The following is a 16,533-nucleotide window of genomic DNA, read 5'->3' as shown; positions in this document are numbered from 1 at the left end:
TGTGGGTGGCAAATAAAAAAGTATTGAAAGCGTTGGGGCACGAAAAATATTTTCTTGGGGCCAAACAAAAATCAATAAATTTTTATAGAAATTTGTAGCAGCGGAAAAGTTAATTAAATAAATTATTATGTGAATGGGGCGTGCACACGATGAGTAATTGGCAAGAGGAAGAGCAAGGGGAGGCAGTAGAAGTAGCAGAAGAAGAAGAAGAACAAGAACAAGCAACGGAAGAAGAAGCAGCAGCAGCAGCGGCAGCGCCGCAAATTAAATTAAATGAGTTGAAAGAAAGTTGAATGCGCGCACACTTCAAATTTGTTTTTGTTGAGCCAGTGGCGCCGCGAAGGAGGGGTGGGGCTTTCAAGGGGGAAAGGGGAGTAAGGGGAATGCCATTTGTTGTTGCCAGCCAAGGGGAATTGGAAATTTAATTAATTAAACATTTTCGAGCAGCGCTCGTAATATTTTATTATATGAGTTGCATGAATGGCTGACAGGGGGTTGACTAATCCCCGCCAAATGCCGTAGAAGGGGCACTTTACGATCCATACATTGTAAGAAAATATTAGATTACTGCGCAACAATGTAATCAGGTTTTCTAACTAAGGGGATTTTGCATAATGAAAGTCATGTATGAATAAACACATACAATTATAGTGTAAATCTAATAAATTTCTTATTCAATTCATATCAGTTATCCCACACTCACCGCCCACACTGACCGCCATAAGTCAGCCCACACCCTAAAAACAAAAGCGGTGGCGTCATTAACAAAGTGTTTTACATAAAATAGCATTTTTAGCGCCATTTTGTTTGCAGCACGGCCGCATTTGTTACACTTACGGCCACAGTAAAACTGCCAGTAAAAATGTAAAAATGTAAAAAACGCTTCCGACTTTTCAATTTCAATTATTCATACGTTTTATGACCTTTTCCTTGGCAGCCACAGTGTGGAGTTTTTCCAGTTTAGTGTTCGGTGTTCGCTGTTCGCTGTTCAGTTCGGTTCTTCGGCGCCTACTCCTCAAATATTTAAGACTTGCATTATATGTTCACTTTATGCGCTGCATTTTTTCCACCGCTTTGTTTTGCACTTCATCTTTTTCTACCTATGTGTGTATATAGTTTTTTTTGCTCTGCCCATGCTCGCTGCACATAATTTGTATTACGCCCCTGCATATAAAATGCATGGCTACGTGCGCAGAGGGGGCGTGGCCAGCTACTGGCCAACTGGCAAGCCGGCAAGCTGGCCAAAAGGAAGGCTTTATGGCCAGAGCAGCAGTTTCGGAGGCACGAAACGTGCATCAATTTAACTTTTCCTATGCCTCCGCGGAGTGAACGCCAGAGCAGAAAAAAAAAACAGAAAAAAACCTGAAAAAAGGCGAAATAAAATGGGGATTCTCTTCATTTGGACTTTAGTGTTGGCCAGCTCCCGGTTAACCCCTAGATGGCCAACGCTTTCGGCCGCAGCCACTGATTAGTGAGGCCGAAACCGAAAGGGTTAAAGGCGGGCTCAATTAGGCGGCACAGCGGATTCCCCTGAATTCCTAATAACGGCAATAAATAAATGGCTTTTTGTGCACTACTCGCTAGGTGAAGCCGAGTCAAAGCCTTTGGGCCGTTAAAAAAAAGCCGCCAAGACAATGGGGTCGGGATGGCCCCACTTTGTATACCAATTTGCCTTCGATGGCAACTCCCCACCCCGCCCCGCCCCGCAACTCCTTTTGCATACGAAAATGCAAACGCCACATTTATGGCAATCATAAACTTTTACGGCCAGCCACAATTCGTGTGCAAATGTCACAGGGCCCAAAGTGAGCCGAGGTGGAAAAAACTAGCGATTCGGCCGGGTTTTCTTTGCCGACTCGCAAGATACAAGCTACTGCTATGCAAAGTTGGCTAATTATTTAAAAGTAGGAAGTAGGAAATGCAAAAGGTTATGGCTGTGGAATATTTTGCCATTGCAACTTCCAGCACTGTGGATGATTATCAACCTTAAGACTATATAGTATATATCAGTGCCTAATAGCCCGACTAACTCTGTTCCATTTGAATCCCTCTTTGCAGGCCAAGATGATCGAGAGTGGAGGCCACGGTGGCTGGATGGGAGCGGCAGCTGCGGCAACTGGAGCAGCTTCTGTGGCGGGTAAGTTCCAGCTCTAAGCCGATTCCATTGCAGCCTTTTCATAATGTCCGCGTGACGTGTCTTCCAGCAGACAGCTACCAGTACCAGCTGCAGTCCATGTGGCAGAAGTGCTGGAACACCAATCAGCAGAACCTGGTGCAGCAGCTCAGGTTCCGCGAGCGAGGCCCACTGAAGTCCTGGCGACCCGAGGCCATGGCCGAGGCCATCTTCAGTGTCCTCAAGGAGGGTCTCTCCCTCTCGCAGGCCGCCCGCAAGTTCGACATACCCTATCCCACCTTCGTCCTGTACGCCAATCGGGTGCACAACATGCTCGGTCCCTCCCTGGATGGCGGCGCTGATCCGCGTCCAAAGGCCCGCGGTCGTCCGCAGAGGATCCTGCTGGGCATGTGGCCAGAGGAGCTCATCAGGAGCGTGATCAAGGCGGTGGTGTTCCGCGACTATCGCGAGATCAAGGAGGACATGAGCGCCCACCAGTACGCCAATGGACAGGCCCATGGTGTAAGTACTTCTCAATATTATATATTAACTATATATATGTATCCTTGGTATTGAAGAGATCAGCCTACTTATTGTAGTGGCGAATTTCCTTGGCAGTCTTTTTATAAGACTATGAAATGCTGTTTGAATTAACTTCATAATAATAAACATTTCCCAATCGCAAGAATGAATAGCCAGGTGGAATTTGCTTTGCGTAAACAAATGTGTTATTATATTATTTTAGAGGCGCCAAGGTCTGATTTCAGTGCATAAGCTATTATTGCTAGCAATTTCTGGCTGATCCGATTGTAACCCACTATTTTGTTTATTTGCATTGTTTTCTTATTTCAATTCAAATAGCTTATATCGTGTGCCCAGCATTATTCGATTCTAACCCACTATTTTTGCCTCTCCCCTCTTTTCCTTGCTACTTGCAGACCTACATCGGCGGAGGCACCACCACAAATGGCTATCATAGTGCTGCGGCCGCGAAGCTGGCGGCCCAGAATGCTGCACTGGCTCCGCCGGACGCGGGCAGTCCGCTGAGTTCCATGACGGAGACGCTGCGAAGGCAGATCCTCTCGCAGCAGCAGCAACAGCAGCAGCACCACCAGCAGCAGGCGCACCACCAGCAGCAGCCCTCGCACCACCAGCAGCAGTCGCCCCACGCCCAGTCCATGAACATGTACAAGTCGCCGGCCTATCTGCAGCGCTCCGAGATCGAGGATCAGGTATCCGCAGCGGCGGCCGTGGCAGCGGCGGCGGCCAAGCACCAGCAGCAGGGCGGGGAGCGGAGGGGTTCGGAGAACCTGCCCGACCTCAGTGCCCTGGGCTTGATGGGTCTTCCCGGTCTGAACGTGATGCCCTCCCGCGGATCCGGCGGAGGAAGTGGTGGCGCAGCGCCGAACAGTGCCGCGTCCTATGCCCGCGAGCTGTCCCGCGAACGGGAACGCGATCGGGAGCGCGAGCGGGAGAGGGAGCTGTCCCGCCAGTATGGCAGCCAGTCGCGGGGATCGAGTTCCGGCTCTGGGAGCGCCAAATCCCTGACCGCCAGCCAAAGACCCGGAGCCGCCTCGCCGTACTCCGCCGCCCACTATGCCAAACATCAGGCGAGTGCCTACAACAAGCGCTTCCTGGAGAGCCTGCCCGCCGGCATCGACCTGGAGGCCTTCGCCAACGGCCTGCTCCAGAAGTCGGTGAACAAGAGTCCGCGCTTCGAGGACTTCTTCCCGGGACCCGGCCAGGACATGAGTGAACTCTTTGCCAATCCCGACGCCAGTGCAGCCGCTGCGGCGGCCGCCTATGCACCTCCTGGCGCCATCCGGGAATCGCCCCTGATGAAGATCAAGCTGGAGCAGCAGCATGCCACCGAACTGCCGCACGAGGATTGAATCCTGGGCAGGGGCGTGGCAGCGCACACGCTGGGGTGGGGCAGTTATTAGGTAACCAAATAAATGATATGATGAGGGGTGCTAAGTAATCTTGGATAAGAGTAAGTAGTTATGATTTCGGGACTGAAGGTCTAGCAATTTCAATTTTTTTATGTGCAAAATGTATTTCATAAAGCAGATACGTAGCATTACATGCGATTTTGTTGTGTGAAAAAACACTTATAAAATAGGAAAAGAAACTAAAATTGTGTAGGAAGCCCAACAGCTCATATAAAATGTGACTGATAAAATAAAGTACACGTTATCTTATCGAGAAATAGTGAAAAGGTGGAATAATAGTGAACATTTCACTCTAATGACATCAATCAACGCCGCTAACACCCAGCAAATGCGATTTATTTTTCCCAAGAAATAGCCCAAACAGTCCAAAGATTACTTGCCCCAGAAAACTTGGCCCAAATCCAAATCGGAAAAGGAAAAGGAAAAGCAACCACCCTGAGCCCAAAGGAGAAAAACCATAGACCCACAAACATATTTGGACTGCTACTTGAACCCCAACGTTTTTAGTGTTTAGTGTTTAGTGCTTAGTTGAAGTTGCTAACTGGTTTTTATGCCTAGGCTAGTTTTAGAGTGTATCGAGGGAGGTATCAAGTATTAACCTATTATTAAAGCACACCCCAAAACACCAAACACACACACAAAACACACACACACATACTTCGGAACTTTCCTGTAAGGATAGGATCTCGTACTTTGTCTTATTTATTTCGAGAGAACTCGTTGCGTTGATTGCCTTTTTTTGCCACGCGAAAATAATAATAATTAAATAGGATTACGATTAACAATAAACGTAAACATAAAAGTTACGATTAGAGACTTGTGCATTTCTTAAATGTAGCTTAACCCTAGAATAGCCCTCAAATACAAAACACTGAATGTTGTCAAATCCGGTCGGTAATCACCACCTTATATATATACATACATACATACATACATAACATATATGTACGCAATACTTTAGATACATAAAGCCACACAGATAGAGGTGCATACCACGCACGTACATAAACTTATATTAATGGTATTTCCAAATGTAACTGTAACTGTAACTGTAACTGTAAATAATGTACAAATTTCCATAGCTTTAGGCTTCGACTTAATCTTAGACTTACCCCAAAAAGCCCTTCGCAGCACTTCTTCTATGGTAATCGCATTGTAAATGAACGAATGGGCAAACAACGCAGGCAGCATCACATTAAATTTGTGCTAATTTTATGTAAACAACCACACAGATACACAATACCAACGCACACGGCACACACTCGACTGTCAGATATATGCATATGCATATGTATTGTCCGAACTGCGTGGGTGAACTATTATTATTACAACTATTATTACGATTATTATTATTATTATAATTATTACCTACCCCTAGAGATGCGCGAGGCATTCTTGAGTTTAGTTAATCCGTAAATTATACAACAATAAACAGAGAAAGAAAATAAAAGCGAATCGAAAAGCTAAATGTCAACTAACCACTTGTGATGTTTTATTTATGGGTGAAATGGAGAAAGCTGATGGGAAAGTATACCTACAAGCCAAGCTTTCTTTCATAAACTTAAAAAGGTAATGGAATATATAGCCATAAATTGGCTGAATGCATATGCGAAGAAGGAGCAAGGACACTCTTTGCCCAATTTGTAGTTGACGAAATGAAAGGGAAAGACTTTGCCGGCACTTTGAGGCACTTAATTCGACCTTACCCCTTCCCCTTCCCTCGGGGAAATGCATTTCCCTGGCAGCCGACTGCTGGCCCCAATTGCGAAGACATAATTCACTTAATGCCCCTCGAAGCAAGTGCAACTTGGGGCCGAACGACTCCGCAACAATGCCTACTTCATCCCCCTCACACACACACACACACACACACTCGTACGCACACACAGGCGACTTTCAAGGTCAAGTGGCAAGTGAAAGCGACGTCATGGCCGCCCTTTGTTGTTGCTGCTGCTGCTGCTGTTGTCGGTGAAAGAAAACAATTACTTTGGCACTTAACAGCTTAACACATCACTTTGCACTTGATGCAAAACTCGGTCTGCTCGCAGGACTCATGACTTTGCTCCTCGCTCCTCGCTCCCCGCTCATTTGCTCCTTTGCTGCTTTGCTCCCCCGGAAACATGCCGAGCATCCCGGGCATCCTTAAAAGCGGACTGCAGATAAACGGGCTCCCAAACTCCGTCCGCAGCAGGAACAAGCTACAATACACCACAGTGGCAATGCTCAAGGTCATTCCGGAGCAGTTGGCGTTTCTGTGTCTGTTTCTGTTTCTGGCCACCCTTTGGGCAGCAAGCAAAGCCGGCACTGAGAGAAACTCGAAGTAGGTTTACCAAAGAGGTTTCATTGCTACAATCCAAGTAGTTCTGGCATTTAGCTACTTTTCAATTGTTCAAACCAGAGTAACTGCACCAATTTTGAGCGTAGAGGAAAGTGAGATATAACTCCCTTTGAGCAGCAACTTTTCTGCCAGTGTGGCGGAGCCAACGAGCAAGGCAGCCGCTCGACTGGTCCTGAATGGCAAGTGGCTTTCATCTTGTGAGACACCCACACAATCCCACTTGGTGGTCGGGCAATGGGCAATGGGCAATGGGGCAGGGGCCACTGGGGCTGCAGGGGCTGCAGAGGAGCAACAGGAGAGCCAAAGGGTCGAGTCTCGTCCCGTCTCGACTCGTCTCGTTCTGGGTCTCATTCTCGTCCTCGTCCTCGTTCTCGGACAGCCTTGAATGCGAGCCACAAACAACTTCCTTCCAGCCACGGCAGCTGCCTTCGCTTCGTCCTTGCCAGCAATTCGCCTGTGGTTGCCGCCTGCTGTCTGTCTTGCTTCTATTCCTCACCCTCGTCCTCGCCCTCGTCCTCGTCCTTGATCCCCAGCTCCTCACTTCTGGCTCCTCGTAGCCCCTCCTCCTCTGGATGTGTCTGAAGTTAAGCATTTGCGGCTGCTTGTAGCCCAAAATCCTGGCTGGTTGGTTTGCCGGTTGCTGGCTGCCTTTCCATTCCTTGCCTTCCATATCCTTTCCTCTCCTTTCCTTTCGAAACCCCTCGCCCACTCGACTCCCTGCAACAGTTAGCAGCCACTCTGCCGTTAGCCATCTTGACAAGTGGTTTGGCGCCGCCTTAACCCGTTGAGGTCCTGGATTTGCAGGGACTTGTGGCTCAAATGGCACCATTTTTTGGAGCAAAATAGTATTACTTCCTGGCCAGTTTGGAAAGTGAAGTATTTGGAATTATGAACAGATATTTTCAGAACTATATCAACGAAGATAATACAGATCCTTCTCTAGCTTGTGATGAATCCTGCCACTCGCAATGGGTTAATGGCTGGGGAATGCCTGTGACCTGGCAGTTGGCCCACGCTCTGCGGGAAGATGAAGTTCAGAGCAGCCAAACTAAAGTGGAGTGAAGTGGAGTGGAGTGGAGTTGAGTCGGCTTGCAGCCCCAAGTTGGTGTTGCCTGCTCTCGAGAAATTACAGATAATTTGTTAAATATGGCACAGCAGTAGTAGCATGTGCAGTTTTGGCCAGGCCAAAAGCGAAAGTGCAATTGCAAGGGGATGCGACGCAAGGGAAGGCTGAGAAGGAGGAGGACATGGCTGAGGGGCAGAACTCCTTCCTTATCCTGCTACTCAACAAGGACAACCTTGTCGTCGTTGGCTCAAAGCCTTGACTTCCACTGAGTCGGTCACAGAGACAGGAAAAGCAGGGGCGAGGAGTGGGGCTTTGGGGGAATTCAGGAGTCGAGACATTTTGCCAGACACTTTTGCCTCTCAGTCTGCAACTGTGTCTGTGCTGTGCTGTGTGTGTGCTTGTGGGTGTTTGCCACAGCGTGTGTGTGTGTGTGTGTTTGCTCCGGCATTCCTCAAGGTTGTTTCAATTTTACTTTAGTCTGCAGAGCCATTTTGTCCTGAATGCCTGAGTGCGTGTGTCTGTGTGAGCTATTCAAGAATTTTCCCAGCTTGTGAGTGGCTACTTTCTCCTTTCTCCTTTCCCCCCTCTCCCACGACTTCCCCTGCTCCTTGAGTGCGTATGTGTGTGTGTGTCTGTGTGGGTGGGGTTTGCGTCAAGGAAGCAGGAAGCTGAAGCTGTTGATAGTGTAATGTGGCAACATTATTTGCTTGATTGCTTTATTTTACGCAAAAGGTGTTTGTGGCTTGACACCACTCACACACAAGCAACACACACACACACTACGTGCACAAATGCACAGGGAAAAATATCATATTACTAAAAAGTATATCAATATAGTATCATATTTATAAAGAAGTAGCATATTGCCCTTCAACACCATCACATTTCCCTTAGCATATAACTATATACACAGTTTATAAACAGTTTCCCGTGGCAGTTTGACTATCAAGAATTGAGGCCAAGATACTGCGACATTTCTGCAATTATATCTTTCAGTGTAGAGGCACTTAGTCATTCATTTCTGCCGAACGTCTCAACTTTCCCCTGCGCCCCCCTTTTCCATTCTCGATTGCCGCTTGCTTAAGTAAATGTTTGCTGTCGAAATTTTCTGTACATTTATTAGCTCACTTATGCTGGCCATTGTCCACCTCGTCGCCCTTCTTGCGTGTGCGTCCCTCGGCCTACGAAAACAGCAACATTTTTCAGGCCGAATAAATGCAAAGAAAATATTTTGTGTAAACATGCATTTTCCTCGAACTGCATAAGAAAGCAATTGAGAGATTTATGCTGGTATAATGCACTTGTGGCTTTGGCTTTCTGGTCATCGGACACAGGACACTGGGCACTAGACACCCGACTCTGGACATTGGACTCTGGACGGAGGACGAGCAGACGGACAAAGTCTGGAGATGGCACGCCAGGGATTGGATTGCTCGACTTGGCTTTGTGGCGACGTGTGAAAGTGTGAAAATTCCTCAAGGATGCTTGGCTTGCATAATTGCTTGTGATTTATTTGGACTGAGATGGCAGATCGAAAGTGAAATGCCCAGCATAAATCTTTCTGGCACGCTTTAAATTCCGAGATGCCTTGCTTGTGTGTGTGTGTGTGCCCAAGCTTTAAACTAATCCTCTGAGCTGCTTAAACAAAATAAAAAAAAAAGGAAAAACATGGCAAAAAATACAAGTGCACAAATCAAAAAAAAACTTATGTGCACTCAGCAGACTCGGCACTCGGGAGGAGTCGCCCCAACCAGCTGCAATATTTTAATTAAAAATTCAATTTTAATCAATGCATTAGCAAAATGTCTCGCTCTCAGCGCGAAATGGAAACTCTGTAACGAGCAGCGGACGTTGGTCCTTGGCAAAGGACTTTCACAGGACGGGGCCAGGGGATCCTGCAGCAGCAGAAACACAAGTTTTATGCGACGTCGAGTTTTGAGCATTGAAAAATAATAAAAATCGCTCCAAAAAACAACAACAAGAGCGCTGAATAAAAATGGAAAAAAAATAGTACCAAGTCTGTTGTATATACAACATGCAGAATGACAAAAAAAGAATATGTTGCGCCACTCGAAACCAATAACGAAGGAAAAAATCTATGGAAAGTAGCCAGAGCAAAGGCACAGACCACGGGGGGTGGGGGGTGTTGGGGAATACCAGGAAGGATACCCAGATATGTATGTATGCACACCACACACCATCCAGCACACACCACACACCATACACCGCCGCATACACTCACACATCGTATACATAGTGGCATGTCTGTAAAATGTGTTGCATTTTTATTATAACTTGAAAACGTTGATAACTCCGCCTATTCCTATATTCCTATTCCTATTCCTATTCCTATTCCTGTTCCTAACGAATGTGCGACGGATACGTAACGTTTGCTTTCGTTCGGCTCGGTATCGCTACGTTACGTATACGCCGAGTGGAGCGCTGTGCTGTAAAAAAGGAGGAAGTTCGAGGAAGAAGCACAGCACCGCATCGCATCGCATCGAGTGGAGAGAATACATTCGATTGAATTTAATATGCATGCATACAATGGCCGGAGCTTCAGCTCCAGCTCCAGCCACAGCAAGATTCTGCGGAGGAGTGGCTGGGTGGTTGGATGGCTGGATGGCTGGGTGGCACTGGACGAGGAGGTCCTCGCTTCGTCCTCGTCGTTGTTTAGGCCGTGATTCTATGTATTCGCACATGTGTGGGTGCCGCATCAAACGGCAGCGATGGCTTAGCCAAAAGTGCGAGCAGCAGCAGAATCCAGAATCCAGAGCCCAGAATCCGGAGGACCGTCGGAGGACCGTCGTCGGATGAAATGAAAGGCGAAGGAGGAGCGGCGACGACGACGATTGGCGACACTGGCGACTGCTTTTTTGTTGCCTTTTGCTGCGTTGCACTGGCAGAAATGGCTGGCCAATAAATAAGCAGTCATAAATAATAATTACTATAAACACACGAGCGACGACAATGGAATGAAATTAGCTCATATACACTTGATTGCTTTATATAAAAAATTGTTAATCTAATGCCAAGCGAAATTGCCGCGATTTATAAATGGTGATTAAAATAATTGACATCGGTTAAGTTCAATACATTAGCAGTTTGTCTTCAACTTATTAGGTTTATTGGCTATTATAAGCCTTGGTAATTATAAATAAAATGTATTACAACTCAAGTAAATGTTATAGTTCAATATGAATATTCAATGTGAGTACTATTTAGTAAGCGATTTACTCTAACATGACTTTATAAGCACCAATATTATAAACCATTTAATTAAAAGCTACTGAATATAATCTACCTACAGAGTTCCATCTTGCTTCAATACCCGCCTTTATTCCCAGTGCCTTTTATCAATATACCACGCATAAATGGAATGACTGGGCGTGGGTGCTGCTGTTCCTGCTGCGGTTCCTCAAGAGAGAGAGGAAGGGGAGGGAGTTGGAGCAGGTCCTGTGCTCCTCAGTCGCTGCGAATGCAGCAGTTAAACACATACCGCACACACACACACTGGAGCATCAAAAGCCGCACCGATGCCCACGACAAAAACAACAATAACGCAACGCCAGGCAAAAGGGAAAAGTGGGTGGTGGGTGATGGGTGGAACAGTGGGTTGGGTAGTTGGATGGTTGGGTGGCTGGGTGGTTCAGGCCACTGCTGACGACGCTGGCCACGACAGAGAAATAGAAATGACGTTGGGCCCTGTGTTCCTATTTCTATGGCCGCAAACTCCGGACTCGAAACTACGGTGCTCTGGACTCCGTACGCCGTACCCGGTTCTCCGGTTCTCCGGCTGCGGCTCGTCGGCTATGACGACGCCGAAATTTAAACTCGTATGCGTGTGCGTTACAAACCCTCTGTGGACCACACCCCCGCCCCCTGCCCCTTTGCCCTGATGGGCACATAACTTTTTGCATGCAAAAGGCAGGGGGCGGGCGGCGGAAAATGGGGAAAAACAGGGGGGCATAGGCATACTCTCCCATTTGCGAAATTTCTAATATGTAAAATGTTCAATAGAGAAAACTATGTATGGACGAGAGAGAGGAGCAAAGGAGCCGGGATCCTGGATTCTGGTTCTGGATTCTGGAGCCTCGAACTTTGGGGGCGGAAAATCGGGAAAAGTCCAAGGGGGAAAGCAAACTAAAAACGAACATGGCGGCGCTGATGATGCTGGCCAGTTTTCCCCATGTATCCACTGCAATCATCTCCCCATGTATGTGTGTGGGGCAAATCGAAATGTATGGCAAAAGAAATCGGGAAAAGGAAAATGCAGTGGGTGGGCAGCGGGTGGGAAAGCGAAAACTGAGCCTAGAAAACGACCAACGGATTCGCAGAGGAAAAAATCAATCATTCGTTCGTCATATCACCTTAGACTCATTAAGGAAATGCCAAAAGCCGCTGGCTCTGCAGCTCGCATAAGATTACAATGCTAACTAGGGGACGAACACCCAAGACCCCTCGTCATTTACTTCTCTTACACTCGAGGTCATGTCGAGATGGTAAACATAAAACATATATTATTATAAATAATTTATCGAAAATATCAAAGAAATAAGATTGTAAATTATTGTAAATTAATATAAAACACATTGAATGCTTGCATTTATAATACATGTTTATACTCTACTTTATCTAAAATGAAGTATACTCATTTGGCATGATATAGTATGATTGCTTTTGGTTTAATGACATTTATTCATATATCGAAATATTAATAGCAGAGGTATTACTATTCAAAGGACCTACACATCTACCTTCTCCTGTCATTAGTTCTCTGATCGATGACGGGTGGCGTCAGATGCATCAGATTCGGCTGCGTTTCAATTAGCAGGAGGAGCACGAGGAGCAGGACGAGCAGGAGGAGGACCTGGACTGAAACGAGGACCAGACTCAAAGCAGGATGCGGCAGACTAGCGTTACTTAAGCCGGGACATGGCCAAACTGGAGAGGACTAGAGAGGACTGGAGGAACGGACCGGAGGTGGAATGGAGCCGGAGAATCGCATGTCCTACGCACTACGGGCAATAATTGAGTTTTCATCAAAGAGCAATCAGGCGAAATTTCGCACACCGAACGCGTTCTTAACTAAAAGGGAATGTCCTCCTGTGCCCCGAAAATCGAGGAGGACAACTCGTCACTGGGCACTCGGAAATCGGCACTAGGATTTCGGTGACTAGCGCCAGGAAGTAGGAGCTCGAATGTCGGAGGCAGAGCGCAGCCAAGTGCAGTGCTATAAATTTTCAGACGGGTGGAAGGCGCCGAAATGGTGGCATAAAATAAAATTTAATTAGAAACGTAACCAGGAACAGGGTCCAGTCGATGCCACATAGGCACAAGCACCACGCACAGGCAGAGGCATAGAAACCAGGCACTGGCACCAGGCACATCCAGGGCATCCAGGATAAACGAGTCCTGGCTTTGAAATATTCGCCCTTAGTCTATGCGACGACTGCAGGCTGGAGGAAAATGCATTTTTGGCCAAACGAAAATTGCACGAAAATGCAAGGCGGAGTGGGTGCATCTGGCTGTTGTTCGGTGGAAATTGGGGGGTTTATATATATGTACGCGTTAGGCGTGGCTCTCGAAACTTTCGGCGCCGGCAAAGGCGGCCCGCATTTGACAAGATGAAGGCTCCGGAGGGAATGGCGAAAAAGAGGGAGGCCTATGTACAGCAAAGAAGAAGTTGACGGAAACCACGAAACTAAATTGCCGACCAGAGTCCGTATGGAAACTGTGGGAAGTGGAAAGGGGAAGGGGATCCTGCAGCTGGCCAGTCAACTGCGAGGACGTGCGAAAAAGACGGCGCACTTTTCTGCGCAGGCAGCCAAAGGATCTGCCACCTCCTTTGCTTCTGCTCCTTCCGCCCACCAAAAGCATTGATGCATTACGCGCCCCACCCACTGTATTCCCACTTTATTCCGAGAGGAATACATCAGCCACATCCTTGATGGGGCGTTGTCTAATTAGAGCTGCAGGATAACCAGCGGTGCTGCGACTGACATAGGGATATAGGGACCGCACCAGGTTTTTTTCGTTATTGAAATTGATTTGGCTTTGCATAAATTTCATTGAGCACTGCAAGTAATTACAATATATCTTGCACCTGACCAGACGCCACTGGTTTCCCTCGGATTTTTTCCCATTTCTCCCCATTTTTTTTTTTTTTTTTTTTTGCATAAATAAATTTAAGCACTGAGGCGGACACGTCTCGCTATATACGAGCGCATATATAAATTGCCAGCTTTAGTTAGCATTTCTCCTCCTTTCCCAATTGTTTTAGTTGCCTGTTCGTCACGTTCATTGGACCTTCTTTTTCCAAAACCTCCCATCCCGCCCACTGGCCAACCCCTGGTGGGGATTTGCTTTCATTTGGCATCCATGTTTGCCATATGTCTTGGTTCTTTCAATATTTCATGATTCCGATAAGCTGAAATATGTGGCAAAGATGCTCGCAGGATGATCGAATGTGGAATAAGAGGCTTCTGATTTATCCTCTTCCCCTAAGCGCATAAAAGCGAATAAGGTTCAAGTATTTGGATTTCCTTAAAAAAATAGTTTACCAACCCATCATTTTAACTTGGCACCACAACTAGTTCCCTTCTTTAACCACCTTGAAGATATAAATACATTAACTTCATTGTAGTCATGCCATTAAGTAATATGTTTAATGGGAAACATATATTATTTACCCATAAGTTGTTAAACATTCATGCCCATTTTATGTACCTTGTTAAAACATAAATATTTAATAGCTCGACAAGCTACTCGATAAGTACTTCCTATAAAACGAGCTCATTATCCGTCCAATAAATTTTAATTTTTCGGCAGCACTTTCAGCGTCATTACTCGCTTCTCTTGGCTTTGTGCAATAACTTAATATGTCCGTAAACTAGTTTTCAGTTTTGAGCTTGGCCATTACAGTGCACCTTTTTTGGCTTTCTGAGAAGCATTTTTCGGGGCTAGGGGCTAGGAGAAAAACGTAAAAAATGCATCGTGTGAGCTGCAATTAAATGCGTTCCCCGTTGCCCATCTTCTTGGCTAATATCATATTAGCAGCGCCTTTGGCCAGCACTTTACAGGACATCCAACCCCTGAGTCCCCTCCCCCAGCAGCTGTGCAATTAAGTAGGCTTTTACTCAGCCTTGCTTAGAGCTTGCACTGAAAGAAATCTAGCACTGTACCTGCAGAAATTGGTCTAGAAAGCTGGGTACTAGGAGTTTGGGTGCGTAGTGCACCCAATTACCTTGGCCTGGTCCCATGTCAATCCATAAAAATCCATTTGCTCGGCTGCCGTAGCTGCTCTCTTTGCAGAGGTGTCACAAATGCGCTCGAGGAGCACTCCGAATCCCGGCCAGGGGATGCGGATGTGGATGAGGAAGTGGATGTGGATGTGGGAAAGCCGTAAAGCATTTCACGGAACGCTGCAGCTTTCAATGTGAATTTGCCTTGATGCGTTCGCACACACGCAGAGACACAGAGGGCCGAAAACAATTTTCTAGGCCTGCATGTATTTCTTTGCCTTGCCATCGCTTTTTTTTCTCATTTTTTTTGGTTCTTTTCCAGCATAACTTACAACATGGCAGCTCAGACATTGATATAAAGCCGGGGTTGGGCCGCAACTGGAGGTCCAGGCATGCGTCGGACCTCCTCCACGGTAGCGAATAAAACAAAAACGTGTGCCAACTAAAAAATGTATACAAAAAGAAAATGCAAGGACAAGGCAAACATAGGAGCTGCTGGCCAAGGAGCGGAATGGGTTTGAGCCATCATGGCGGCGAGCTTCGATTGGTGTAGAGTAGTGACCGGGCCTTGGGGCGATTCTAGTGCGTGTCTGTCCACCCTTCGAGTGCCTCGGACTCTGGACTCTGGACATTGGACACTGGGCACTGGACACAGTGGCAAGTGGGAAAAGGAGAGCTGGAAAAAATAACACACGAGCTGGCAGCGTCCTTTTCTGGTGCCACCGTTTTTTTCCCACTTTTGCACACATATATATGTAGTATTTTTGTGGCAGCTGCTCTTTACTTGGCGACTCCTTCACGTCAGGCTTTTAGCGCAAGAGCTTTGTCGCTGCAAATTCATTTATTCAAAACGCCCATCAGGGAAAACAAATATGCCAGTTTCAAATGGACGGCGTCTCTCCCATTCCGTCGAGTGCCTCAGCTTGCGTAAAAATAGTTTTATTAACTTAATTTTAAGACACGCTGCCTCAGCAACTCTTTACAAAGTAAGGAAACAGGCTTTTTTGAGACCCACTTTTAGCTCAGCAAGGAGCATCAAGAAAAGTGCGAACATAATACTTTCGTAAACATTCTGGTAATTTGAAAGCCGAGCTTATAAGGTTGAGATCCCAGGCGGTGGGTTCAGAGACCTCCCTCCTTATGTGCGCCTAACTAGCCAACAATTATAACAAGCGGGCTGGCAAAAACACGGCAGCCGTTAATAATAATATATTATAATAATTTCGATGCTGAAAATAACGTCTGATTGCTGCTTCTTTGGCTCCTCTAACAAAAACGAAAAGACGCCAGCAGCATCCATCGATCAACGATCCGAGAATCGGGCATGTGGCATGGGGTATGGGGCATGGAGCATGGAGCATGGAGCATGGGGCATCCGAGGCTTTGAGTCCCAGGCCGGCGAGTGGAACGCCCCAACATCCCAGACTGGGACTACTGTTTGGTTTGCTCTTTGAAGGGGGGATCTCGGGGAGATCGAGGAGCCCGAGGAAGCTGGGGAGCCTGGACAACCGAGGAACCTGGGGAGCGGCCCCTTGCCAGACGGCTTCTGTTGTACGCAGTAATTTCGCTGGAAGAGTCCGTTGCCGAGGCCTTCGCCTGGCAAACTGCTTATTACCATTAATTTTGAATTGTTTTTCGTGATCTTAACGATTGCCGCGATTTGCAGCTTAACAAAAAACGAAGACGAAAGCGGAGTCGAGAGAAAATAAAACAAAAGGCCAGCTGAGATAAAAGGCTCCACGCAAATACCCTAGTAAATATCCAGAGATAAAATATTCAAACGCATTTGTTTGTTCGTGCCAGCAAATCATCAAATGATA

The 16,533-nt window shown here is 46.8% G+C and overlaps 2 protein-coding genes across 4 annotated transcripts in view; one reads left to right on the top strand and one right to left on the bottom strand.

The window, feature by feature from the left end:
* Positions 1-5,543, top strand: part of LOC120449714 (protein bric-a-brac 2) — a 28,082-nt gene extending 22,539 nt beyond the window's left edge. For 2 of the 3 annotated variants that reach the window (XM_039632333.2, XM_039632334.2), the window contains exons 3-5: positions 2,059-2,137; positions 2,205-2,635; positions 3,052-5,543. In XM_039632333.2, coding sequence (XP_039488267.1) covers positions 2,059-2,137; positions 2,205-2,635; positions 3,052-4,005 — 1,464 coding nt within the window. In that variant the 3' untranslated portion in view covers positions 4,006-5,543. The remainder of the gene's footprint in view (positions 1-2,058; positions 2,138-2,204; positions 2,636-3,051) is intronic. The other variant, XM_039632335.2, reaches the window with a different exon arrangement.
* Positions 1-16,533, bottom strand: part of LOC120449721 (JNK-interacting protein 1) — a 147,401-nt gene that overhangs the window by 46,383 nt on the left and 84,485 nt on the right. The window lies entirely within an intron of this gene.

This window comes from Drosophila santomea, chromosome 3L (assembly GCF_016746245.2).
Source record: "Drosophila santomea strain STO CAGO 1482 chromosome 3L, Prin_Dsan_1.1, whole genome shotgun sequence".
NCBI lineage: Eukaryota > Metazoa > Arthropoda > Insecta > Diptera > Drosophilidae > Drosophila > Drosophila santomea.
The sequence above is the reverse complement of the archived record's forward strand: the minus strand, read 5'-3'. Positions and strand labels throughout refer to the sequence as shown.